The 27,551-nt window shown below is 39.3% G+C and overlaps 1 protein-coding gene across 5 annotated transcripts; it reads left to right on the top strand.

Moving 5' to 3' along the window:
• CASC3 (CASC3 exon junction complex subunit) lies at positions 1 to 27,470 on the top strand. Of its 5 annotated transcripts, none has more exons than XM_081346472.1 (14): positions 12 to 301; positions 3,664 to 3,691; positions 6,633 to 6,670; positions 7,345 to 7,500; positions 8,993 to 9,144; positions 9,940 to 10,116; positions 10,262 to 10,950; positions 12,996 to 13,060; positions 13,599 to 13,710; positions 14,708 to 14,806; positions 16,252 to 16,487; positions 24,460 to 24,582; positions 26,010 to 26,049; positions 26,183 to 27,470. In XM_081346472.1, exons 1-14 carry the CDS (start codon positions 92 to 94, stop codon positions 26,194 to 26,196), a joined length of 2,139 nt encoding a protein of 712 aa, XP_081202598.1. In that variant the 5' UTR covers positions 12 to 91; the 3' UTR covers positions 26,197 to 27,470. The 5 variants fall into 5 exon arrangements, with proteins under 5 accessions (XP_081202597.1, XP_081202598.1, XP_081202599.1 ...); XM_081346474.1 differs by having other exon boundaries at positions 13 to 301; positions 26,014 to 26,049; XM_081346471.1 differs by having other exon boundaries at positions 1 to 301; positions 26,010 to 27,470.
• The last annotated feature ends 81 nt before the right edge of the window (positions 27,471 to 27,551 follow it).

Here is a 27,551-nt window from a genome sequence, read left to right on the forward strand (position 1 = left end):
GTACCCGTCATCCTCTTTGGGCCTTGCTTCCTTTTCCTCCACCTTCTTAACCGTTTCGCTTTTCTTGTTTCCTTTTTTGGTTCCTGTCAAAATGGCGGATCGTAGGAGGCAGCGCGCTTCGCAGGATAGCAGCGAAGAGGATGAGTCCGATTCGCCGCCTGGAAGTGCACCTTCTTCCCCGCGCAGCGGCACTCACCGCTTTGGCTTAGCCGGAGCGGCAAGCACCGGGGGTGCTACTCCTAGTACTGAAAATGTGGAGGCGCCGGTGACGGTTGGAGGTAGCCCGGCCGACTCGGAGTGTGTGAGTGGAAAGATCCGGAAGGGAAAGAGAGAACGGGAAAGCTCTTATGATCAGCCCCCGCCTTCCTTTGCATATAGCGGGGAGATTTTGACTATGGTCCACTCCTTGGGTACTCCCTGGGTACAAAGTGGGGAAGAGCGGGGGAGGGAAAAGTGGTTCTGAGGAAGTGCAGAGTACTCCTTTAATTCGTCACTGAGTAATGGCCCACCAGGTTCCGCTTGCATGGGGAAAAACAACCTAGTATTTGGTTTTCTTTTCGATGTTTTCTACAATAGCCGTTCTTTCGTCTCGGAAGTAGATAGCCAGCACTTCCGTTTGCGTGCTGCATTAAACAAAATTGTATCTGAGTATAATACAGTATGCAGAAGGTGCGTACCTGTTATTCTAAGACAGAGGATGGTGGTGGTAAAGCAAATTTCAATATCTTTTATTTTGCGGATATTGGTTTGTTAAGTCTCTTTGAGATTACACATACTGTTTGGTTTCTAGTAGGTAAATACTATTGTTTGAATGCATGTCATATTTTAGTTTCTTATAGCTTAGGGGTCTTCTGCCTTTTTAAATAAGCATTGTGGGTTGGTCCTGAAGATTTTGTTGAAATCCACCAGTTTTAAAACTGGTAATATAATAGCATAACAATCCAAATTGATACTGTAATTCTACTTTGAAAATAATGTTGGATGAATTATAACAGATGTGTTGAAAATTCAAAGTCAGAAAGGGGCCATTGTACAAATAAAGGATTTTGTTTGGTAGATGCAAGAATTAGAGATTATTTTACAATGTATCTGCTTACACTTACATTTAGCAAACTTATATTTACATTCAGCAAATAGCAGTGTTTTCTGTTAATGATGTTTTTTTCATTTTGATTCTGTTTTCCATAGTATGAAAAACTGTATAAGTACTTAGGAGTTAATATTCAGATCTTGCAGCTTTAATTTAGGCTTGGGTTATCTTTTTATATTGTATATTATATAATATGGTAATACTATATTACCATTATGAACACTTCTGTAAGAATGTAAAATCTGTAAAATAATATCTTGCCACATTCTTATTATCTTTTCTCTTGTTTTTTACAGAAACACATAGATGACATGTTTTTTAGGCGTTGAGCTTATTATGTCTCAGGAACATATAAATAGTTGCTAATGTGGACAACTGAATATAGACCAAGTTTTTATTTTTAAAAAGCACATGGGAAATAATGTATTAAATAATAATTTTAGGTCCTAGCATTTTCCAAGAATTACTAATCATCTCCATAGGATATTTTTCCCTAAAGAAAATTATTCATATTCTTGCTGTTGTGAAGAGTATAAGGTTATTCTAATGATGTTTTCATCAGATAGGATTTTGTGGAAGTGGAAGGAAAAGTTGCCTTCTTTCTTTTGGAATATCCTGATGCTTTACTTACAGTAGCAAAAATAATTACTCCTAACAACAGTCAGGCTCAGTCAAAAAAAGCACACATAAACAAGTTTAAGAATAAGAAAAAACAAGCTGAAATATCAAGAAAGGATGGAAAAATCTATGCCCTGGAATTTTGGGGGAGTTGGATTATTCTCTGAAAGGTTAAAGATGTAGTGATTTGAAGTAGTATTCCCCTATCAAGTATCCATGAAAGATGCTGTCTGGAAATGTATTTAATGCTTTTAAAATAACAGAAAAAAGAACAAAATATAAAGATAATTATGGTAGAAATATATACTTAAAGAGAAAAGGTCATAAGAATTTGAAAAGGTGGAAAAATACATAAAAATACAGTATTGTCATAATAAACTTACAGTTCGATATGTGCTTATCTGATACAAATATTCAAATATGTATCTCTTTATTTCTAATACATTTATGTAACTATTATGGTTTTTTTAACCTATTATACTTTGTATAAATAAGTCCATATTTCATTATACTAGAGATAAAACTATATCTCTAGGCCAGGGGTAGGCAACCTCGGCTCTTTTATGACTCGCGGACTTCAACTCCCAGAATTCCTGAGCCAGCATAGCTGGAAGTGCATAGCTGGCTCAGGAATTCTGGGAGTTGAAGTCCGCGAGTCATAAAAGAGCCAAGGTTGCCGACCCCTGCTCTAGGCCATCCTATCATACGTGACAAATGTAATCAGGTCTTCCATCCATTTAGTGAATGTAGCCATACATTTATCTTACCAATGCTGCAATATCAGTGTCTTGGCCATAGTAAGAACATTGTTAAATTCCTTGCCTAGATGCATGGTCAAGAGATTATTATCTTCTGAACATTTTAGCTTTTGTTGAACAGTCATATAATCTACTTTTTCCCAAAACCTAGTGAGTATAGAACATTATAAAAACGTGTTTTAAAGAAGCGTTATCATTACATCTTTAATAAATGTTGTCTTACTCCTCTTCTATACAAATATAATGGATTCCGTTAAATTTTAAATATCTTAGCATCTGCATATCAAATTTATGACTATCTACAAAAACTAATAGGTTTTTATTTAAAAAGTTGATCTTATATCTTATATGATCTTATATGGGTGAAAATGCTGTTGGTCCAAACTTGGTTAATAAATGTTAGAATATAATTCTTTATTGGCCAAGTGTGGTTGGACACACAAGGAATTTGTCTCCGGTGCATAAGCTCTCAGTGTACATACAAGTAATAATGGCTGTAAATATTGCCATTGGTTTATATTTGATAAATGATATTTATCTCTTAACACAGCATATGTTAAAATTCATCTTCATCAGTTGAGCCAGTTCAGTATCCCCACTTCCACCCAATTTTTGCATATCTTTTTCCTAATTTTTAAAGTTGGGTTTCCCTAAAGTTGGGAAAAAGAGTCATCCTTTTTTATTAGGCATTATATTCCGTACATTTATAACTGATATAATTGTTTTCACTAGAAATTATTGGAATTGCACTCCCAATAGGATAACTTCCTGTAGTTTTGATACAATTCCATCCCTTCCTCATATTTATATTAATAATCTGATAAGGCATTTCTGTTATAGTTGTATGATTATTTGTTGCATTGACATGCTGATCATTTCTTCAGAAGTTGAAAGCTGTATACATAATACCTTCCTCCAATATTTTCCTCATATAATTTGGCAGGTGGGCTACTGAGAAGTAATAACAGATACAAAATCACCCAATGAAACACATAGCCAAGAGCATTCTTAATTTGGATCTCCTCAGACTATGTCCAGTCTTAAAGCAACTGTACTACTCAATTGTTTAGAAACTAACCATGCTAAATTCATTCATCAATTTTTTCATAATAAAATACATTCCTAGAGCAGTCTAATGTAACATATTTGCATCTGCTGGTTTTCCTTCTTTCATAAATGTTTTCTCTCTCAAAACAGGAAAGTGAAGATGGCATAGAAGGAGATGGTAAGTGGTAGTATCTTTTAACTGTAGTGATTGGTGCTAGAAATACAAAATAATTACTTAGCAATGTTTTTAAAATCATAAAATATTTGTTGGAAAAGCGACATTTCTTATACTACGCTTTCATTTTTGGTAATGAGGCTTTCTGTATAGTCAAATATTTATGTTGTTAGCAGTGGAAGCAATATATGATCAATTAGGGCATAGGTTTGTTATTTTACAATATTCCACACTTTTATTTGGCTACCATAACATGCTGCAGTTCTTCAAGATGGTTATGCTGCAATAATATAATTGTAAAGGACATGGATCACTGAGGCTAGAGTTTCCCAGGCCAGATACCAGCTGCAGCTCATTACCGTATTTTCCGGCGTATAAGACGACTTTTTAACCCATGAAAATCACCTCAAAAGTTGGGGGGTCGTCTTATACGCCCAGTCGTCTTATACGCCGGAAAAAAATCAGCGATCGGGCGGGAGCCGGCAGGACTGCCCTGCGCACGCGCACGCTCCCCAGCTGTTAAGGAGCACTCCTTAGCAGCCGGGGAGTGCGCGCGTGTGCAGGACTGTCCTGCCAGGTCCCGCTCGACGCTCTTCCCTCTTGAGGCAGCATCCCCGAGGACTCCTTAGGAGCCGGGGAGCAAGCGAGCGGGAGAGCCAGCCAGCAAGCGAGCACGCAGGCAGGCGGGCGAGCAGCACCTGCTTTCGCGCCGCGCCGGAATTTCTCCCGCGCTCGCGCGCTGGCCTCCCAGATGCCCCTCGCGCAAGCTCCGGATGCTGCTGCGCGCCGCCCGCCTTTCTAGCGCGGCTTCGTCTCTTTCACGCTGTCTTGCGGGCAACGCCGCCGCCGCCCCTCAACGTGCGTCCCCCCCCCCGCCGCAAGAGGGTGTCATTTGTCGTGAAAAAAAAATGGAAGGGGAGAAAGCACCCGACGTACGTGTGGGCTATAGGTAACCCAACCCTAGACCGTGGCAGCAGGCGGCGTTGGGATAGGGGAGGTGAGGCGCGTGTTCTTCCCTCTGAAGAGGCAGCCCCGGCAGTTCTTCCACCGGGCTTACTCCGTTTGCTGAATCTTTGTAGTTACTTAAGTAAGTGCTAGGCATTTTTAATAGGTCGCATCCTTTCTTTTCTCCACGTATTGGCACCTCGCCTTTCTACGCTCTTACCTCTCTGGCTCTGTGTTTGAATACACCTACATGCTGCACGCACCGGTAACTTTAAGAAGCCAAGATGACGTCAAAATGATTGTACCACTGATACGACAAAATCATTGTACCATTGATATGAGGGTTTGGTCATTAGCATTCCTCCACATGCCTCCCTTTCCCCGACCTGTGAATCCTTTGCAAACACACATGATAACCATCAAAATCCCTTTTCAGGGCAAACCATATTATGAATTCTCTTTTTTCCCCCCCAGCATTTTCTTACATGAGAGATTATAAATTAGTTCTAAGGAGTGCTCGTTAACAGCTGGGGAGCGCGCGCATGCGCAGGACTGTCCTGCCGGCTCCCGCCAGACGCTCTTCCCTCTTGAGGCAGCATCGGTCCCCGGCTCCTAAGGAGTCCTCGGGGATGCTGCCTCAAGAGGGAAGAGCGTCGGGCAGGAGCCGGCAGGACAGTCCTGCACACGCGCGCACTCCCTGGCTGCTAAGGAGTGCTCCTTAACAGCTGGGGAGCGTGCGCGTGCGCAGGACTGCCCTGCCGGCTCCCGCCAGACGCCAGCCTGCCCTGCTTCCTCCATAGTGAGAGGGGAGGGCGTGCCTTCCCGGGCTCGCTGATTTTCCGGCGTATAAGACGAAAAATCTTGAAAACCATCTCAAAAGTTGGGGGGTCGTCTTATACGCCCAGTCGTCTTATACGCCGGAAAATGCGATATATTTATTCTTGTCTTTACGGCCAGTGTGTCTCTACTCTCATTTGGAATTAAGGAGAGCCCCTAAAATACACATTTGATATTTTGGTGGAACTAGTATCTCATGTAGAATAGGACATATTAATTTCTGATCCTGAGAACTATGTCAGTATTTACTTACATCCTAATTGGATTCAGTTTGTTGTTTTTCATTCACCCCAACACTACATCCATGTAGCTCTCAAGAATTTTCTATTTGCTATGCTTCTTGGGCTCCAAGATCACTGCAGATGGGGACTGTAGCCAAGAAATTGAAAGAAGCTTGCTCCTGGGGAGGAAAGCCATGGCAAATCTAGACAGCACACTAAAAAGCAGAGACATCACCCTGCCAACAAAAGTGCGTATAGTCAAGGCTATGGCTTTCCCAGTTGCAATGTATGGCAGTGAAAGTTGGACCATAAGAAAGGCTGAGCGCCAAAGAATTGAGGCCTTTGAACTATGGCGCTGGAGAAGACTCCTGCAAGTCCCTTGGACTGCAAGGCGATCAAACCGGTCAGTCCTAGAGGAGATCAACCCTGACTGCTCTTTAGAAGGCCAGATCCTGAAGTTGAAACTCAAATACTTTGGCCACCTAATGAGAAGGAAGGACTCACTGGAGAAGAGCCTAATGCTGGGAAAGATTGAGGGCAATAGAAGAAGGGGACGACAGAGAATGAGGTGGCTGGATGGAGTCACTGAAGCAGTAGGTGTGAGCTTAAATGGACTTCAGAAGATGGTAGAGGACAGGAAGGCCTGGAGGAACGTTGCCCATGGGGTCGCAGTGGGTCGGACACAACTTCGCAGCTAACAACAACAATGCTTCACAGAAAAAAATGCTTTGTGATAGATGGAATATTCCAAACAAGTAATATTAGCTGGATGAACCAAAGATAAAACAAGGTTTTATATGTGAGCAAAAGGGATGGGTGATGCAATTGCAAATGGATTTGGAGGGTATGAATGAAAGACTTGGGAGAAAATATGAGAATTAAGGTTTTAAAATATTGCATTTTGGAAGAAGTTTTAACCTCAAATAACTCTTTATTTTTAGCTGTACTGTCTGACTATGAAAGTGCTGAGGATTCTGAGGTGAGTTGAGGTCATACACATTGTTTTATAATGTACATGAATATATAATGTGACAGTTTATTGGATTTTTTTTAACCTAGGTAGATTGAGAGACTGGGTTCAGTAAATGCCTTTAGACAAATCAGGGCATGAAATATTTACTTATCATGAAAAGTCATGCAGCTATTTTTTTATACACTTTGTATGTCTATGGAGATTCTCAGTCAATCAAGTCATGCATATTTCAGCAATTCCAAGAAGGTTTCACAAGCATTTGCATTATTCAGGTGACCCTGAGAGCACAGACATCTCAAAGTGGCCTCAGTGACTCTCAGAAAGAGTGCTAATGACCAGGTGACTGCAAGGAATATAAGGAAGGATATGGAGTATCCTTCCATCTTTCACATGAGAAGCGAAGCATCTTCAAAGAAAAAGTCCAGTTCCCTTTTGAAAAAACACCTTTTGGATATATGCTCTATAGTATATTTTTGCTTACTTTGCAACATTTAGGTTTTTATGTTTCTTGCATATATATGAGCTTAAAATGTATGCTTTGGATGTATGTTTTGTTTCTGCATCTATTAAAAGTATTAAATGACACTCAGTATAACACAGTCTGCATGGTGTAAGAGTAGACAAAATATTTGTTATTCTCCAGCCCCTCTAAATTGAATCAAATGGCATGTTTGTTTTAGGCTGAGGATGGAGAATACAGTGAAGAAGAAACAACTAAAATGGACTTAAAGCGGGACAGAAATGACACTGAATTGAGAACAAAAGCAGACAAAGGGGACGAGAAAACTGAATCAAAAGGCACAGTTGCAGGTGAAAGGCAAAGTGGGGATGGGCAGGTATGTTTTGCTGAATATTGAGCTTAAGAATTAACCTAGAAATTAAAATACATATTTGTTATTTTTCAGGAAAACATTATGGTCATAGAATGAAAAAAAAGCTTTATTTATAAGTCATTACATTTCAGTAGATTTTTTTTCTCTTATGCCTATATTATTTTTGCAGTTGCATTCTAAACAAGTAGTTTTGTAAGAATTTTATAAGCAATATTTTGTGTTTCTGGTATTTGCAGCTAAAAAGATAAGTGCTATCTTGATTTAGTGTAATAGCAGTAAAATTCAGAAGCAATAATGAGCAATATTAGGCTTCAGCTGGTGCAGAATGCGGCTGTGCGAGTTGTGATGGGGGTCTCCCGATACTCCCATGTAACACCTCTACTCCGCGAGCTGCATTGGCTTCCGGTTGCCCTCCGGGTGAGATTCAAGGTGCTGGTGATGACCTATAAAGCCCTAAATGGCTTGGGTCCGGGATATCTGAGGGAACACCTGCTGCCGGCATCAAGTTCCCTTCGTCCAGTGCGCTCCCACAGGGAGGGTCTTCTCAGGGTGCCACCGGTAAGAGATTGCCGGCGGACGACACCCAGGGATAGGGCCTTCTCAGTGGGGGCGCCTGCCCTTTGGAACCAGCTGCCAGTGGAGCTGAGGACTGCCCCCGACCTCCGTTCATTCCGCCGGGACCTGAAGACCTGGCTCTTCGAGCTCTCTGGCCCAGGCTGAGGATTAATCTTATTTTAACTGGGGTTTTATTTATACAGGGACAAATATAATTTCTTTTTAAACTTGTTTTTAATTTTTGTACCTTGGTTTTTAATTACCCTGTAAACCGCCCTGAGTCCTTCGGGAAAGGGCGGTATATAAATGTAATTAAATAAATAAATAAATAAATAAATAAATAAATAAATAAATATATTATAATCAAATTTCTCCATTATTTTTCACCATTTTTCATTTTAGCTCAAGGTAACTTTTATCATTTTTACCAGTTTATATTATAATTCATATTTTATGCATAATTAAATGACCAATATAAAAGTAGTCTGATTAACAACCAGTCATTTAGCAACTATTGGAAGTTAGAACAACACTGAATGAAAGGTACCATTGCCTAGTTCCTAAAGTTATGGTCATTGCAGTGCTCTTCTGGTAATGTATTCAAAATTTGAGTGCTTGGCAACCCATCCACTATTATGACCGCAGGGGTGTTTCAATTCCCCCACTAGCCTATCTTCCCCCCCTTCTCTGCCACACATAGGAGGAGATTAATTGGGCGTGACAGGTCTAGTGGAGTGCAGGGTCAGTTTTATCAGTGCTGTTATAACTTTGAATGGTCACTAAATGAATCATTGTAAGTCAAGGGCTTACACTCACTTGTCTATGCAGAATACATAATCATAACATCTTATCAATCACATTTTTACTAAAGAAAACCATGGTTTCTGGGATATTGGTGGTGGGTTTTTAATAGGTCAGTGAGTGATTTCTTTCATTTTAGGAAAGCACTGAACAAGTTGAGAATAAAATTGGTAAAAAACTTCCTAAGCATCTAGATGATGATGAAGACCGGAAGAACCCAGCATACATACCTCGTAAAGGTCTTTTCTTTGAACATGACCTCCGTGGACAGACCCAGGAAGAGGAAGTCCGGTAGGTGATAGGAATAAAGGTAAAGGTAAAGGTTCCCCCGCACATGGTGCTCATCTCCGTTTCAAAGCCGAAGAGCCAGCGCTTGTCCGAGGACGTCTCCGTGGTCATGTGGCCGGCATGACTAGACACCAAAGGCGCACAGAACGCTGTTACCTTCCCACCGTAGTGGTCCCTATTTTTCTACTTGCATTTTTACGTGCTTTTGAACTGCTAGGTTGGCAGAAGCTGGGACAAGTAACAGGCGCTCACTGTTACGCGGCACTCTGCCGACCCGCCAAACTGCCGACCTTCTGATCGACAAGCTCAGCGTCCTAACCCACTGAGCCACCGCGTCCCTTGGTGATAGGAATAACAGGCAGCAATTGTAGAAAGAATTCATAAGCAGGAACATTTTACTTGCAGGCACAATTGGCTGCTAACAGAAAAAAGTTATACAGACCACTAAAGAGGATTACATTTTAGCTTTTAAATTTTGTCTCATTCTGTGGGTTAAATAATAAAATAATGAAACTGAAGGAAAGTATGGAACCCATTCTCGGCCTTTTAGTGATTATTGGATGATTGATTGACTGGGCAGTCATCAGTAGGAGAGTAGAGTTCTAAGAAGGCATTAATTTACAGAGACAACTATTTCCTTTGAATTTGGTTTTGTAGTAAATTTTCCCTTGTGGAATCATATTTTTAATGGCTGTGGCTTTATTTCACTGTTATATCTATGGTATAAGAGCAGCAATTCCCAACCCCCATATACCATTCTAATTGTTCTAATTGTTTTTCTTTATCTTGGTACATAAGACCAAAAGGTCGCCAGCGTAAATTGTGGAAAGATGAGGGACGATGGGAACATGACAAGTTTCGAGAAGATGAGCAAGCACCAAAATCCAGACAAGAGCTAATTGCTCTTTATGGCTATGATATCCGCTCTGCACGCAACCCTGATGACATCAAACCCAGGAGGGTGCGCAAACCAAGGTGAATTTGTAGAAGTTGCTCTGTGTACTTTTTATGGAATGTTGGGCTTGATTTTTTTTTCCTGACCTTGAGAGAGGACTAACTGTGATGATGAGTGAAACATAAAACATTCATTTCTGATCAATAGCATCTCCTCTTCATTTAGATTTGGGAGTCCACCACAGAGAGAATCCAATTGGTCCAGTGAACGACCAAGTAAGCCACCACGACATCAGAGTCTAGACAGTACTTCTGTGGCACCTCGGACATTCATTAATCGAAACTCAGCAGGGACAGGATGGATGGCCAGTCCAAGGGCATTCCCCAAACCTAGTGGCTATAAAGATACTCGCCCAAGTTATCGAGCTGTGGATGTAAATAGTCAACATGCACCTCGCTTCAGTGAACAGTCAAAGCCTGAAAGCAGTTACCGGGCCAGACGATCAGATCCAATCCCAGCAAGAGAGCCTTCTCCCAAATCTGAGATACCACCTATTCAAAACAGCCCTGTTAAAAAAGAAGAAGTTGTTCTGGAAAATCAAACTCCACCTGCAGATATTCTACAGACACAGCCAGATAGGCCTGTGGAAAAAAAATCATATTCTCGGGCAAGGAGGAGTCGGAACAAAGCAGGCGAGACAGGAAAATTGGCAGATGAAGTTCCACCTCCATCAGAATTGATACCGGCACCATTAAAAACTGCTGATATTATACCATCACCTCCTTCAGCAAAGACTGCTAATTGGGAGGTACCTGTTGAAGCAAATCTGGATGGCCTTGAACAAGACATGACTCAGTTGAATATGACAGAACAAAACTGGAACCAAGGGCAACCCCAGTTCATACCACCACAGGGTAAGTGATGTGCTAAAGCAAGGAAAAATTAATTTTGTTTAGTGAATATATAAACTAGACAACTGTCCTCTCTTGATCATCATTTCAGAGATCTTTCCTTACCCAAACAGTGAAACAGAATGACCATGGGTAGGCAAAACATGAGAGTGTAGGTCAAGAATGGTATGTGAGGGGTGGTGGTTGAGAAAGATACGTGAATTGGGAAGTGGGTGTGTATCAGAAATGCTGCAGAGAGCATGCATGCGTGGACGGTATAGATAAGGAAGGGTGCCCAGGCATGTGAGAGGTGCTATACAGATCAGGGAGGCTGCACAGGGAAAGAGGGAAGTTTAAGTCAAGAAGAATGGGAGTCTTAGGTAGTGTGAGGTGGCATGTCAATCAGGGATGGTGCACTAGGGTGGGATGGCATAGGTTGGGGGAGTGCATGGGAGTGGCATAGGCCAAGAAGGGTACACAGAAGTCCCTCCCTTTCCAGATGGCAGGTTATTGACTATTTCTGGGTGAAGGGAGTGAAGCATTGCAAGGCTGGCTGTGAAACTTATAAAACATTGAAAGTCCTGTGATTACAGCAGGATCATAGCAATAACCAGTAGCACTGAAGCACCTTTCCCAAATGTCGTTCTCTTGGAAGTTATGGTTCCCAAATTTTGGGCATATTTTGTAAATTAACCCATTTGAGGTACTTCGAACATTGCCCTTTGAAGGTCATGATGAAAGAGTATAGATTCTTACAAAGTATTTCAGGAAAATGAGTCAAAACAGATGAAACATTGCTGAAAATTACAGTCAAATATTCAATTGTTTATTTCATATTATTATGCTGATTTTAGCTTCTTTTGTGGGAGTGGGTGCTTTCTGTCTGTCACTAAGTGGCAACCAGTGTGTTAACATATACGTTGATCTTCCTGAACCATTTAAAGAGGGCATAAGCTAATCTCATTAGACCCTATCTTGCCAAATTGATCTGACTATTCAGTCCAAATGCTTTTATTATTTTTATAAGTAACTCAAGGCAGCAAGCACACACAATTCTTCCTCCTCCTATTTTCTCTACAACAGCAATCCTATGAGATAGGATGGGCTGAGAGGGAGTGACTGGCCCAGAGCCACCCAGCCGGCTTTCATGTCTTAAGATGGGACTAGAATTCAGTCTTCTGATTTCTAGGCCAGCACCTTAACCACTCAGTTCTTCCTCAATAGCACATTGAGCGGTCATTTGATCTGAGGTATCAACATTCTAGGGACGCGGTGGCTCAGTGGGTTAGGACGCTGAGCTTGTCGATCAGATGGTCGGCAGTTTGGCGGGTCGAATCCCGAGTGCCACGTAACAGACTGAGCGCCTGTTACTCGTCCCAGCTTCTGCCAACCTAGCAGTTCGAAAGCACGTAAAAAATGCAAGTAGAAAAATAGGGACCACTCCAGTGGGAAGGTAACAGCGTTCCGTGTGCCTCTGGCGTCTAGTCATGCCGGCCACATGACCATGGAGACGTCCTCGGACAAGCGCTGGCTCTTTGGCTTTGAAACGGAGATGAGCACCGGCCCCTAGAGTTGGAAACGACTAGCACGCATGTGCGGGGGAACCTTTACCTTTACCTTTTATCAACATTCTGGTATTCCCTATTATTCCCTTGTTCGTTTTTGTGGTTTTCTTGTTGAGACATGAGTGGTTTATCATTGCCTTCTGCACTGAATGAAATGATGCTATTATCACTTAAATGATTTCGCTCCTGTCACTTAATTAATCATCTGCCTCCAGCATCTTTCTATATTGCTGCTGCCCAATTTGGATGCCTGCTTGCATGCCACGAATGACCCTGCTGGAAGGATATACTCTTGGCATACACTCCCAGCCTTCTTTGCTCATTCCTCCCATGGTGGCATGGGAGAAGTTTGGCATACCTTTCTCAAAGTCAACAGCATTGGCCTTTTTCAAATTATCTAGGACTTCTTCAAACTTGCTTTCAGTTTTTAAAAATTTCTTTACATTAGTGTGTAAAGCTGAAGAATAAATGGTGTTTTTTTTCCTCCTTTGTCTTTCCTAATAGGTTTGCCTAATCAGATGCACATTGGAACAGCCCCACCCCCTCAATTCAACAGGATAGAAGACATTGTAACAGTCCATTTATTTTTCTTGCTTCTGAAGTGATGAGTTTGATTGGCAACAAGAATGCAGACAATAGTTGTAGAATTTCTTATGGAAGGAATGAGAGTCTTTATCAAGCAGCAGGATCAGTTCAGCAACTTGGGTTTAATGGGATACTGGTCCTTGTAATAGATTCTTCTAGCTTTGATTTAATGTTTTTGGGACGCAGAATGATGGCCAAGATGGGATACTTATAGGACCCAATCCTCCCTCTATACCGTAGGAGAGAAACGTGAATGTGTTATAAAGAAAAGAACAGCTAATTATGCCTGGGCAAATTTTGACACATGCTTGCATGTCTCTCTTGCAAAACATTTTGCCACTCAGAGCCTCTAAGAACAGGAAAACCAGGACTTGGGAAAAAGAAGTATATGGGGTTCATCTCTCAGAATTATCCAGTTTTAAGGATATAAAACATTCAAACAGATTAGAACATTTTTTTTATGGGTAACAAAGTTCATCATGCAGGAAAATATTTCACTCTGGCAATCATGCTTTTTTCCAGGGGGTTCAGGGTGGGCGTGCAAAACGCTACTCGTCACAGCGTCAGAGGCCTGTCCCAGAACCTGCTCCACCAGTCCATATAAGCATAATGGAAGGGCATTACTATGATGCACGTGAGTGTAAACTGTTCATTAAAGGGATTCTTGTACCTATTTTGGATTGGGTTTTGCAGTATTGTGGGCTACACATCATTTTCTTAACTTCTTGTAAAAAAAGCTTGAAGGACTTGTACAGGGAAATAAGATTCATATGTACTAGTATAATGGGAAAAGAAGAAGGAGGAGAAGAAGAAGAAGAGAAGGAGGAGGAGACATTTGATAGAATGTATGGTGCTGTCCTGTTTGATTTACAGGTAGTCCTTGGATTATGACCACTTGATCAGCAAGTATCCAAAGTTAGGACAGTGTCAAACAGATACAGTCAGCCTTTGAATTTACAGTCACATGAATACAATTTGGTTGCTTTGTAAACATGCAATTAAAATTTATAGTGTTCTACATTCATGTAATAACCATTTGTAACCTTATTAGCTTTCCATAAGCATAGTGAATAGGCAAGCCAGCAGGTCACAAGTCATTACCGCAAGTTACTCTCACTTTTGCTGCTTTTTTTTGCCCACCTGTGCTCCAATGTGCCACCTGCCTGCACCTCATAGCACCCGCCTGCAGCATCTATTTGCTTGCCTGTTCTCCATATTATCACCTACGACACCCTCCTGGCTGCACTCAAGAACACCCAGCTGTGATACTCTCTCACTTGCCTGTATCCATAGACCCGTCTGCTTACTCATACTACATAGTTTTTGCTTGCTAGTCTGCTTCCCTGGATTTCCATCTCTTCCCAGTGGTCCATCTTTAATTTACAATACCCTGAGAAATGGTAACTGATCCATTGTTGACTTGAACCCAGTGCTCTAGTTATGAATGTACTGAATTGTTTAAGAACTAATGAATGAATGAATTGTTATTGTCAAAGTACAACATGTATACATTGAGATTGTTATTGTTACTTTGCCTAATGGCAACTGAGGCTTCTTTTTATTTCAATTTCAAAATAATAATTACTTCTATCAGTGTTAGAAAGATAATGTCTAATGTTTTGTCCTTACAGTACAGTTCCAAGGTCCAATTTATACACATGGTGAAAATCCTACTCCACTTCCTCCTCAAGGGGTGATTGTTCAACCAGAAATGCATCTTTCACATCCAGGTAGGGACTGACTTTACATAGATATTCTCTCTTTCATTTTTCTCTAACATTTCCTTTGTACTTCAGTTTTACTAATTTGTTAGAAATATCCCCAAATTCCTCTAGTGTATCACTTATATCTGTTGAGATATATTTCAACACATACATTGTATGCTATTAACAACAAAGTGAGATAGTTTATCATTTTTAGTACATAGCTGCTTTCCTGCATTGAAGAAAATATTAACTTCTCTACCTATTAATAATATATGTGAATTCTGTAAGGAAATAGAGGAAAATGGGAAGTAGATGCACTTTTTTCCTTACTTCTCTGGAGTGACAAAACTCTTTGGCGCTACTATAAAGCTTTACTTACTGGTATTTATACATTGCAAGTGCCATAGGGAAGCTTTGTATTCCATTGTACCATTTTGCTATATTGCAAAAGCTTTTATAAGTATCTAAAAGATAAAGCTCCAAAACTGAGTTTTGGGAATTCAGAAATGTCAGGAAACAAAAGATGGGGGTGGATTTTATTAACATTCTCTCAAGCAGTAAAATCCAATATGAGTTTTGCAAGTTGGGGTGATTTTAACTTAAGGAAAATGAAACTTGTCACTTGAGATTGGATTTATTAGGACCATAAAGTCGAAGGTAAAGGGCTTCGTTTTTTGTAATATATTTGATCTTTTGGAAAAGGAGAACATTCAGCAACATTGGTTTCTTAGATATTTGATGCATAGTTTACATTTTTACCTTTCTGTTTTGGAGAGAGGAGAACCTATACCTACTTCAGATTCTACCACTGACAAGGAAAGACACTGGCTTTGACTATGTCTACCTGATATTTTTAAAACTATTTTTCCCCTTGGATGACTTCTTAAAATGTAATGAACTGGCATGTTGGCCTGCACCAGGTCCCTTTGATTAAATAAAAAATGGAATTAGGAAGCAGGTCTTGCCTCTGGGATGAAATCCCTCTGAAATCCATGTAGCTGTCATCCTGATGATATTCCAGAAAATGTTCACAATCTGGCTGTTTTGGGTTAGGGTGGATGGGGTCTTCTTTTGGATGGGGTGTTGTTGTTTTTTTGTACATATTCTGTATTTTATTTTGTTCCTTCTCCAGAGATGTCTTGTAGTCAAGCAGTGTCTAAATCTAATGAAATAAATAATTACGCAAGAAGAAAGAATTTTAAAATTTATACAGGATGAGGGGGAAAGATTTTCTGATCCTTCTGTTAAGTAGATTAACCTCTGAAAAACAATTTCTGCAAGCAGAGAACAGGAATACATGTGGCATATTGTAGACGTATGTTCCAGTGACTTATTCTCCTTAGCAGCCAGATGGATCAATTATTTTTTTAGTTGAGCAGATATATTAAAATGTTATTTATTTCGTCTTTGCTTCCTGATAGCATTTTGATTTCAGAATTGTTTGATTACTTTTTATCTGTCTTTGCCAGGATTGCATCCACATCAGGCATCTGCACCTCTGGCTAATGCTGGCTTATATCCTCCTCCTGTCTCCATGCCTCCTGGGCAGCAACCACCACCACCACCAGCAGCACCACCACCACAGTTGTTAGCACCAACCTACTTTCCCCCTCCTGGAGTAATGAATTTTGGCAGTCCCAGTTACCCCTACCCTCCAGGAGCACTTCCACCTCCCCCACCTCCCCACCTGTATCCTAATACTCAAGTAAGTCTGCTTATGTTTTGCTTTTAAATGCTGGCCATTTTTTTTGGACTTTTGCTGAAAGAAGAAAAACATTAATTGATGATTTATGGATTTGAAGATTAAGAATGATGGAGATTAAAGGAGGGAGCTGAGAAGATTTGTAAAATATTTAAGAGGATTTGTAAAATATATAATTATAATTGATCTTTTGAGAAGATGGTTGAAAGTTGTTTATGTAATTCTTAACTATAGCTTTCTTTTTCTTTTCTTTAATTTTTGCTTTCCATTTGTTATATGAAAATGTTCAATAAATATAAATTAAACTGCTGAAATTTAGTGATAAATGGCAGTATACATACTTTAACAAGTAATTACAAAATGGGTGATTATTCATTTATTTATCAATTAATGAAAGTTGTACAGTTACCCATCTACCCCCAAAAGGACTCTGTTGGTGCAGATTAATTTTGGCTTGCTTCTTAGAGATATAATTTAATGACGATCACTCAGTCATTAGACAAACAGAATAATATATATTGTGTCAGGATAATTATTTAAAGGTTAAACAGCTTATGTAATGATGTAAGGTAATGTAAGATGGATGATGCAATCATAGGAATGACTCAGCAGGTGTGTGTGTATCCCTTTAAGAGCCTGAGTATAAAAGGGAAGGCTTTGCTAGAGTCTTTCTCTTGTCCGTTTCCTGCTATAATTGCTGTGTATTGGAGTTTGCTGAATTATCACACATGTATGTATTTTGTTCCTGGTGATATTTGTAGATAGTGTAATATAAACCACCATTTAATATAGACCACTGTTTACTGTATTTACTCTTGGGTTACCTCAGTGCAATAAGACTGTGCATGCTCTGATATGTTGCATATGGGGAGCAAGCAAGCATGGGGAGCAAGCAGGATACAGTTGTTAAAGTCCAAACTACAAACTGGGAGATGTGAAGCCATCTGGGTGACCTTGGCATAATAACGCCTTCTCAACTCTAGGAAGAAGGTAGTGACAAACCATTCCCAAATTTCTTACCAAGAAAACTGTAGAGATTGGTCTAGGCCAGGGGTAGGCAACCTTGGCTCTTTTATGACTCGTGGACTTCAACTCCCAGAATTCCTAAACCAGCCATGCAGTCACCAGGAGTCAGCACTGACTCAAAGACAATCCTTTCCAGAAGTTATGGTTGTATTGAAGTAATGAAAACTTGATAGCTTTCTTAATTTTAAGCAATATTACTTGATGTGGAATTGATCGTTCTGAAGTGATTATTAAATGTACCAATTAGCTGAAAAGTAGACCACCTTATTATCTCAGTGAGATATCTAATTCATTTGCCTTTGGACTTAACCAGAGTAGTGATGAAGATATAAAATAAGCATTCATTGTATAGAGACGAACAACAGTTAAATCTGGTAGATTACATTAAGGCAGGAAGGAAATAATACAACAATCCAGATAGCTACCAAAGAATGAAATGCATTGTTTCTTAGAATAGATTATTCTTAAGGAAATCTTCCTATGCAAGCGTTAATAAAAGGCTTGTATTTCAGTAGGCAGTTCAAAAGGGTTATAATGTTAATATTTTATAATTTTGCAGTATATTACATATTGCTGTCTTTTTAACTCAGGGAATTTCTGAGCCAATATGTGTATTTTTATTTTTTTATTTTTTTTTTTAATTTTTTATTAAATTTATTATTTAAAAACATTGGACACAGTACCAGCGAGCTGACAAACCTTTTTGTCTACAATGTTTAAATATATATATATACATGTATATATGTACATCAAAAATACACTTAAATACACTTAGATTACAAATCGGTGAAATACCACAATATTTAAAACAGTGAGCTAGTCTGTAAAACCTAATAGAGACCTTTCTTTTTATCCATCCAAAGATACAATTTGTTCCAAATTCTATAATAGTCTGATTGATCTTTATTCTTTAATTCCAAAGTTAATTTGTCCATTTCAGCGCAATCCCAAATTTTCCTAATAACCTCTTTTTGTCCTGGGATCTCATTCTTTTTCCATTTTTGCGCAAATGATATTCTAGCTGCTGTGATAATATGGATCGTTAAGTATAGCACATCTTTAGGATATTTCTCTTTCGTGATTCCCAACAAGAAAAGTTCTGGACTAAACTCCAGATCTTGTTTCAATATTTCTTTCAGCCAAATCCAAATCATTCTCCAAAATTTTTGTGTTTTACTGCAAGACCACCACGTGTGGAAGTATGTGCCTATCTCTTCAGAACACTTCCAACATTTGGGAGATGCTGTTGTGTACATTTTTGCTAAGCGGGCTGGGGGAAGATGCCATCGGTAAAACATTTTAAATAAATTTTCTTTATACGATGAGGCCAGTGTTATCCTTTTATTCCTATCCCAAATTGTTTGCCAAGTATCTAGGTCGATGTTATGTCCTAAATTGTTAGCCCAGGTCAACATGGGGTCTTTCACTTGCTCTTCAAACAGCTTATATCCCAAAAGTAATTTATAAAAATTCCTTATTTGTTTAGAGTCCGGTCCCAATAATATTTTGTCCAATGCTGTTTCAGAGGTATATATTCCCCATTCATTTTTATCCTTCCTAAATCTCGATTGGATTTGTAAGTAGGCCCACCAATCGAGTTTTATACCTTGTAATTCTAGTTCATTCCTAAGTTTCAATTCCCCCTCCTCATTCAGAATATCCTTGTATGAGATTATGTTACCCAAATCAAACAGATTTGGGTAAACTATCGCTTCAAGGGTGGATAGCCAGACCGGTATTTTGGTGTAATTGTGAGATCTAATTTTTTTCCAAGTATTAAGTAGCGCTTGCCTGATCCGGTGTCTTTGAAAATGGGAGAAAAGACCTTGTTTCTCCGTCCATAGGAAAGCATGCCAGCCATATTGCAAATCGTGACCCTCTAAAGTTAATAGTCTTCTATTTCTCAAGATTACCCATTCTCTAATCCAGCTCAGGGCCGCGGCGTGGTAATATAATTCCCAGTCTGGCAATCCAAAACCCCCATTTTCCTTCGTGTCTTGTAAATATTTCAATTTAATTCTTGGTTTTTTCCCCTGCCAAATAAAATTTAGTGATAATTTATCCAAATTTCGAAAAAATTTAGAGTCGAGTTGAATTGGGATATTCTGAAACAGAAACAGGATTTTAGGCAGAATATTCATCTTAATGACAGCGATTCTTCCCAATAATGAGAGTTTTAGGTTTCCCCATCTTTCCAGATCACCTTTTATTTGGTTCACTACATTATCATAATTATCCTTTTTGAGTGAAGTGCATCTAGCCGTAATGTTAATCCCTAGATATTTTATTTTCTTGACTATTTCTATATCCGTGATTTCGGCCAGATTACCTTTTTGTTTATTGGTCATATTTTTAACAATCATCTTGGTCTTATTTCTATTTATTCGCAGTCCGGCAACCTCACCATATTTAGATAATTCTTCCAATAGCTTTGGTCCCGTCTGACATGGATCCTCCATAATAAAAACCAGATCGTCCGCGAAAGCTTGCAATTTAAAGGTTTCCTTTTTAATGGTTAATCCTTTTATCTTTGGGTCGTTTCTTATAGTTCTCGTTAATACTTCAAGAGTCAATATAAACAGCAACGGTGATAAGGGGCAGCCTTGCCGTGTTCCCTTTTGAATTTGAAACTTGCTAGATGCTTCCCCATTAATAATTATTTTTGCTTCCTGATTGTCATAAATTGCCCTAATTATATTTATAAATTTTTCTCCCATATTCATAAAGCTAAGCTGTTGGCACAAAAAAGACCATTTAACATTGTCAAATGCCTTTTGGGCATCTAAGAAAAGTAATGCCATCTGTTGTTCGCTATGTAATTCATAGTACTCCAATGTATCTAATATTATTCTAATGTTGTGCTTAGTGTGTCTCTTAGCGAGAAAACCATTTTGATCTGCGTGTATGAAATCATTCAGAAATCGTTTCAATCGTTCCGCTATAATTGATGTAAATATCTTGTAGTCCGAGTTAAGAAGTGATATGGGTCTGTAATTTTGGATTAATGTATGGTCTGTGTTATCTTTCGGAATAAGGGTTATGTTTGCCTCTAGCCAAGATTTAGGCGTCCTTGCGCCTTCTAATACTGCGTTAAATACCTCCACTAGGGGTTGAGCTAGGATATTTTGTAATTCTTTATAAATTTCTGATGGAAGACCGTCGGGTCCCGATGCTTTATTATTCTTTTGTGCATTAATAGCTTTTATCACCTCAGATAGTCGAATTTCCTCGTTTAACATATTTCTGGTATCTTCTGTGACCTTAGGTAGTTTGGCTCTTTGAAAATATTCCTCCATTTTCTCCACACTTGCCTGACTATCTTCTTTGTATAAACGTTCATAAAATTCCTGGGCTATAATTTTTTTTTTTCCTCCTGGTGGAATATTCTCCCTTCCTCATCTCGTAGTTCGTGAATCCAGTTTTTCCCCTTTTGTTTTCCCAATTTGTATGCGAGCCACCGGCCCGGTTTATTTGCATTTTCAAAAAAATTTTGTTTCGTGTTTCTCAATTGTTGTGCTAATTTCTCTTTGTCTAGAATGTTAAGTTTGTGTTTAATCAGATCCATAGATTGCTTGATATTCTCTTTTTGTGGATCTTGTTGGAGTGTAACTTCTAAGCTCTTATATTCCTCTTCTAATCTTTCCCGTTGTTGTCTTTTCCCCTTATTTTTATATACCATATATGCCCTCGCTACCCCTCTCATCATTGCCTTAGCTGTATCCCAATTGTTTTGTACTGAGGTGTCTATAGCTTTATTTTCCTTAAAGAAAAAACTTAGTTCTCTCTCCATCTTAGATTTGAATTCGTCTTCTTTTAAAATTGCTCTTTGAAGCGTCCATCTGGGTATTTTTTTGGAACCTTTCCAGATAAGTTTAATAGGATTGTGATCTGCCCAAGTACCTGTCGCTATATGTACCTCGTCTATTTCTGAACTAATTTCTTTCGTCATCCATACCATGTCTATTCTAGACCATGAGTTATGTCGGTTGGAGTAATATGTATATTGTCTAGCCTTACGATTTCTTTCCCTCCAGACATCTTGGATATTTAGTTCCTCAGCCAAGTTAAGAAAAGATCTCGGTAGAGTTCTTCTCTTCTTTTTCCTAAGCGTCTTTCCCATATAATCCAAATTTATATCTAGGATAGCATTAAAATCTCCTATTAAACAAATCTCCTCATAATCAATGCTACATATCTTATTGTGAAGTGTTTTGAAAAATTGTTCTTGGTTATGGTTTGGGGCATATATCTCTACCATCATGACCTTCCTGTGATTTATTATAACCTCGACTATCAGTATTCTACCCTCTTTATCGTTATAAATTTGTTTTGCAGTCAATTTTGGGTTTACATATAGTGCCACTCCTCTCTTTTTCTTGTGTCGGTCTAAGGAAACGAATAGGTTCCCTATTCTTGGTTGTACTAACAAATATTTTTGTTGTTCCTTTATATGGACTTCTTGTATTGCCACGATATCCAATTGTTGGTGAATAAGCCTATTAAAAAATTTCCGCCTTTTCACTGGCGAATTCAATCCATTAATATTCACAGACATAATACTACACTCACCTCCCTTCATCTTACTTATTTCTGGTTTTTGTGGATCTCGTGATTCGGGGCTCTCTCTCTTCCTTGTCTCTAGTTCCATGTTTCTCTGTTAACTCACCGGATTTGTTCCTTCTATCCTCTGTAGCTAAGATCTTCCCATCCATTGCCACACGTATTGTATCTCTTTCTCTTACCTCCCTTCCATCTTGATCTTCTAAATCTACTTCCTCTTGGCTATGGAAGTGGCGTTTGTAAAAATCTTCTGCCTTCTCTATCGTGTCCAGTCTATGCCTTCTATCCTGCCACGTAACTAGAATACCCTCTGGAGTTAGCCATCTAAAGTTTACATTTTCTCTTATTAGTTTGGATGTTAAGAATTGATAGCCGCGTCTCAGATCCCTCATCCTTTTAGGTATCTGTTTAAGGATGGTGATTGGTTGGCCCCGAAATTCTAATGGTTCCTCTCTAGATCTATGCAGAAGCTCATCCCGAATTGATTTTTTAACTAACCTTACATGTACTTCTTTTGGGAGGTTGTGCCTTCTCGCATAATTAGTTTGGACCCTGTATGTTTCATCAATTTCCGCCAGCATTTCCTCCTTCCCTACACCGAGTGCCTTTGCCATCAGTTCTGCCATCATGACCAACAGATCTTCCCCTCTTTTTTCTTGAACGTTCTGGAAGCGTAGATAATGAGCAGCCTTTTCTGCTTCCAGAAAAATGACTGTTGTTTCTAATTCCTTATTAGCCTGAAGGAGTGTTTCATTTAAATCATCTACTCTCTTTTCCTCTTTTTCCATTCTAGCTTCCATATCTTGAAGTCTTTGTTCATTTTTGACTAATTGCTGTTGAATCCCTTCAAATTTATCATCTATTGCTTGGATTTTCCCCTTTAATTCACCAGTGTCGTTTCTTATTTGGCCTATTTCTCTCTTCATCTCCTCGTGGTTTTTGGCCATTGCCTCGTGTAGGTTTTGCAAAAGGGCATGTAAATCTTTAAAGGAATTCGAGTTAGATCTTTCCCTTTGCAGCATATCCTCTATAGATTTCTGATTGGAGGGACTTGAGGCCATCCCCTGTCCCTGTGCTGCCGCCTTTTTGCCAGCGCTAGGCTTAGTTGCTCCCGAGATACTTGTCATGTTTCCCCAATTATAACAGCGTTTTATCAATGTATAATACCCTGAGTCTTATATAAACCTTTTAACTCTATGACAAAAGATATATAAAACAGTTACCACCAGATACTTATTACCAACTAAGCAATTTATATAATAGAATTCTATAGTATGAATATAATCAAAGTCACGTTCTTCTTCTTTTTTTCCCCCCCCCCCCCCCGTTTCCGGCGCAGAAATTGGCACCTTTTCCGTCCTCCTCTGCTGTCAAAGACCAGTAGGTGTCCCACTAAACAAACCTCCAGTTACTAAGTTGCTATATCAAATGGCCGCCCGTGACAAGTAGAGTAGAATTTCAAAAGTTTCAAAAGTTCACAAATTCAAAATTTACCAGGATAGACCAGACTAGACCAAGCTGATCGCTTTCCACGCCCGACAATCCAGAGTTCAGTCTCTAAGGCTCCAAAGCTCAGACTTTGACCTGTTGTAGCTTTTCTCCAGCTAGAATACAGTCATATAGTCTTCGGCTTTCTTTCCCTTGCTGTTTTTGCCAAACGCCTCCCTCAAGACTTCTATCGCCGCTTATTCCCTCTCCGTGAGGCTCCCACTTCGAACCAGTACCTCTTTCACAAGCGCTTCCTATTTAATATTCGGATACACTCTCCGTCAGCTCCGCTCTACCGTTGTCCCGCTGCTTACGTGCTAGCTCCGTCCCTCTGTCAGATCTTCATGTCGGCCATTACTGGCCTCCTTCTCCCCGGTTCGCTCGCATCAGACTTTCTCCGGATCTTCAACACGAACTGCCGCTCATGAAGGTTCTCCGGGCTGCCTGCAACTTCGGATGTCCCTACAGGACCTCCTGAAGCTCCGAAAAGCCCCCGCGAACACTGGGTGAGAGGTTGTGCGTGGAGAGAGCTCCGTTCACACAGCCGCCCGCTCTGACAGTTGGCTCCGCCCCCCCAATATGTGTATTTTTATTTATTTATTTATTTTAATTCCATTTATATCCCGCCCTTCTCCGAAGACTCAGGGCGGCTTACAAGCTTAGCAGTAGCCTTCATTCTATGTATATGCCTGCTTATTAGGGCTTTCACACACCCCCAAGCGGCATTATTACAAAGTCAGCTTATTGCCCCCAACAATCTGGGTCCTCATTTTACCTACCTCGGAAGGATGGAAGGCTGAGTCAACCTTGTATGTTTTGAATTTCAGTGAATTAAATATATATGTATAACAATACTTTGGAATAAACCAATATTTTTTCCCCTTTCCTTTTGGATTTGCAGGCCCAGTCTCAGGTGTATGGAGGGGTCACCTACTACAACACAGTTCAGCAGCAAGTGCAGCCCAAACCTTCTCCACCCCGAAGAGCCTCCCAGCCAGTCACTATCAAGCCACCCCCTCCTGAGGTCTGTTATTTCCCCCCTGTCTCGTCTTAGTTTACTCTTGTATCTCCTCCCACTGGAAGAATGTCCTTTAGTAATGAGAGTGCCAGTCTCTTCACCCAGTTGATATGTTGCAAGCTCTAATTTCTTATTACAGATTGTAAATAGGGTTCATGTTAACATCTGTGAAGACTTTCACAAATAAACTTAAAAGTTAAAATCAAGATTGATGTCTAGATCCTGTTTGACTAAACTAAAAATGTATTTAAAGTCCATCTTTTTAATTGCAGCTTCACTATTTGAGAGATAACCTCACAATAAATCTGAACAAACTTTTTATGTGCTATGTATAAATGAATGTACTGCTATTTAATTGATCTGGTAAAAACTTAACATTTTTTGTGTTTTATCCTTATTTAGTATGTTTAATAGCTTTATATTTATTTAGTATTCACATCTGAAAATATGTAAGGCCCTATTGCTATATCAGCACAACATTAATAGTTAAAACATATTGCTCCAAAATGTGTGAAGATAAAGCATTCCCCTTTTTAAAATGTGGGGAAGAATCTATACTTCTGCAGAAACCCCATTTTTTTTATTTTGGGAGCACAGTTTGAGATAAATTCCTAAGACCTTTTATAGAAAATGGGAATAACTATTATTTTTGGTTTCTTGGCTTAATTTTTTATGATTGGTTACCCAGTTAAAGATACTGTAAATTAAATTCAGATGTTTTATGTGCTGATTTCATGTTGAATTGAGAGGTAGCAAAAGTTAGTAACATTAAGGACTTATGATAATATATTTGTATTAACAATTGTTAACTTCTGACTATTCTCTAGATAAATACCGACTAAACTCACAATTTGTGACTGGGCCGCACCGTTTCAGACTGAGGCTGGGCGTTTCCCAACAGAATGTTTCTTAAAACTCCCTCCTTCCATGTAGGCAGGTAGAATGTCGCAAAGAATGCTGAGTTAAATTGTTCTGCAGGAATATTACTTGTAAGGAGCTCTGTAGTTGGACACAGTGATAAAACAAAAGATATATACTTGTGTGTAGTGGCCAATAAAAGTTTCATAAAGGGGAAATGCTTGGGATATGATCAATAATTTGACTGAATCTTGGCAACAGTAAGTTATGTCTTACACTGATGATTATTTAGACTAGAGTATAGGAGCCTCTATGTATCTTCTACTATAGGCTGGATGATATTGTGGTGCTGAGACTAATCTTCCTCCTTTCACAGAAATTAATTAATTCAAAAGCCATTTCAAAGTGTCACAAATGTTTTGAAGCAGCTCCTATTGGGAGCATCTTAACTGTCTGCTCTTACGGCCAGCTTCATACTATCCACACACTTGTTTCAAAGGGGGAACAGGCATGTGACTGAAGTGGCAGGGAGTCAATGCTTGCCTGTGCTCCTAACTCAGCACCTCTTTTGACAGACAGGTTTGCAGTTTCTTCTTGGGAAAAGTGTCGGAGTAGGTAAGATATCGCTTCAAGAAAGAGTTAATTTCTCTGCAGAGAAGTGCACTGGGCAAGGGGCTTCATACTATCAGCTCCAAAGCCATGTTAATGAAAGAGTTCTGCTCTTTTCCCCCCTCTCATTTCTATCTAGGATGGCAGAAATGAAAAATCCAAAGAAAGGAACAACATTTAGAGAATTCTGCATCTTGCTGATTTCAGTAGAGTACCAGAGCTGGCCCTGAGGAAGATAGAAGACAGCTCCTTTGTGGAATCTCTCCTCTCTTTTCCCTTGGTAATGAATGATGCCCAGGGGAGCAGATATATCTGCTAGGCCAGGCCATATCAGTATTAACTCTGAGGCAAGATTTCTATCAGAAGGGTATCGGCAAAATCAGATATCTTTGAAGTTCCCCTTTTTTCGGGTGTATTGTTCTTTGGAAGATATATGTGTTCAATGACAGAGGAGAAGTTCTACTTTATTCCTTTCTAAATGTGACAGTTTTTAAGTGTCAAGCTAAATCTATTCCAGCAAATTCCTTACGTTCATTTCTCATTCGATGTACCTGTCCCTGCTATATTTCTGTTCTGTTTAACTGGTTTGTTAGCTTGAGTTATATGAATTTGTTTTCCTTGTTTATATTTCTTTTCCAACAATACAATTTTAAAATAAAACACAATTTTATATGTGCAAGATTATGCATTTGGATAGTTAATGCCCTATAATAATAGCCTTCAAAGATAGACATTTCATGCTCAAAACAGTCTCTGATGCATTGTTATAAGGCAAAAAGGGTATCTGTTCTTTAAAACTCTGAATCACTATTTCTCAGCCTTGGCAACTAAGCTGTGTGGATTTTAGCTTCCAGAATTCCCAGCCAGCAAGCTAGCTGGAATAATTCTCCGCATTGAAGTCCACAAGCTTTAAATTTGCCAAGGTTGAGAAAACTGCTCTAAATGATGCCTCACTGACATTTTTTTTCTTGCCTGCACTTTGCAGCTTACATTTCCCTTGTCAGGCTGCATGGCTTCCACTCACCTCTTGTACTCCTCGTAAACTTTGAATGTGCTTCATTTGCTTACAGAACCATAGTAGAAAATAGTCACCTTGTAATCGTTTGGGCAGGAGGAAATTGATTGACATTGAACTAACCTTTGGTGAGGTTTTCAGAAAGCATCCTGGATTTTTCTGCCTTTTTTTTTTGGTGCATGTGTAAATTCCTACTTGGAATGTACCAGGGCCTTTTTAAAAAAAAATAATAATAATTTTAAAAAGCAATTTAGTTAACATTTTAAAAAAAACACCTTGTATGATGAAAATATATTTGGGTTTTTTTTCTGCCTTAATGTTTAAATGTATTCTTTCAACATCAGTCTTGAATCTTAGACCTAAGGACACTGTGATAGTTAATTCTTGTTAATAAATATTTTTTGTTCCTGTATCCAAAGTGCTTTTTTGTGCTAATACTACTGCAAGTGTTTGATGCAAAAGTGAATACATGGTACTTACTCAGTAGAAGCTT

The sequence above is a fragment of the Vipera berus genome (assembly GCF_964194415.1).
Source record: "Vipera berus genome assembly, chromosome: Z".
In the NCBI taxonomy this organism is placed as follows: domain Eukaryota; kingdom Metazoa; phylum Chordata; class Lepidosauria; order Squamata; family Viperidae; genus Vipera; species Vipera berus.

What these genes read in the sequence shown, in the direction of transcription:
- CASC3 (XM_081346471.1), top strand. Translation starts at nt 92, where the DNA reads ATGGCGGATCGTAGGAGGCAGCGCGCTTCGCAGGATAGCAGCGAAGAG. An exon ending in ACCCAGGAAGAGGAAGTCCG is followed by an intron (nt 9,145 to 9,939) that starts GTAGGTGATAGG and finishes TTGGTACATAAG; the next exon opens with ACCAAAAGGTCGCCAGCGTA. An exon ending in CCAGTTCATACCACCACAGG is followed by an intron (nt 10,951 to 12,995) that starts GTAAGTGATGTG and finishes CTTTCCTAATAG; the next exon opens with GTTTGCCTAATCAGATGCAC.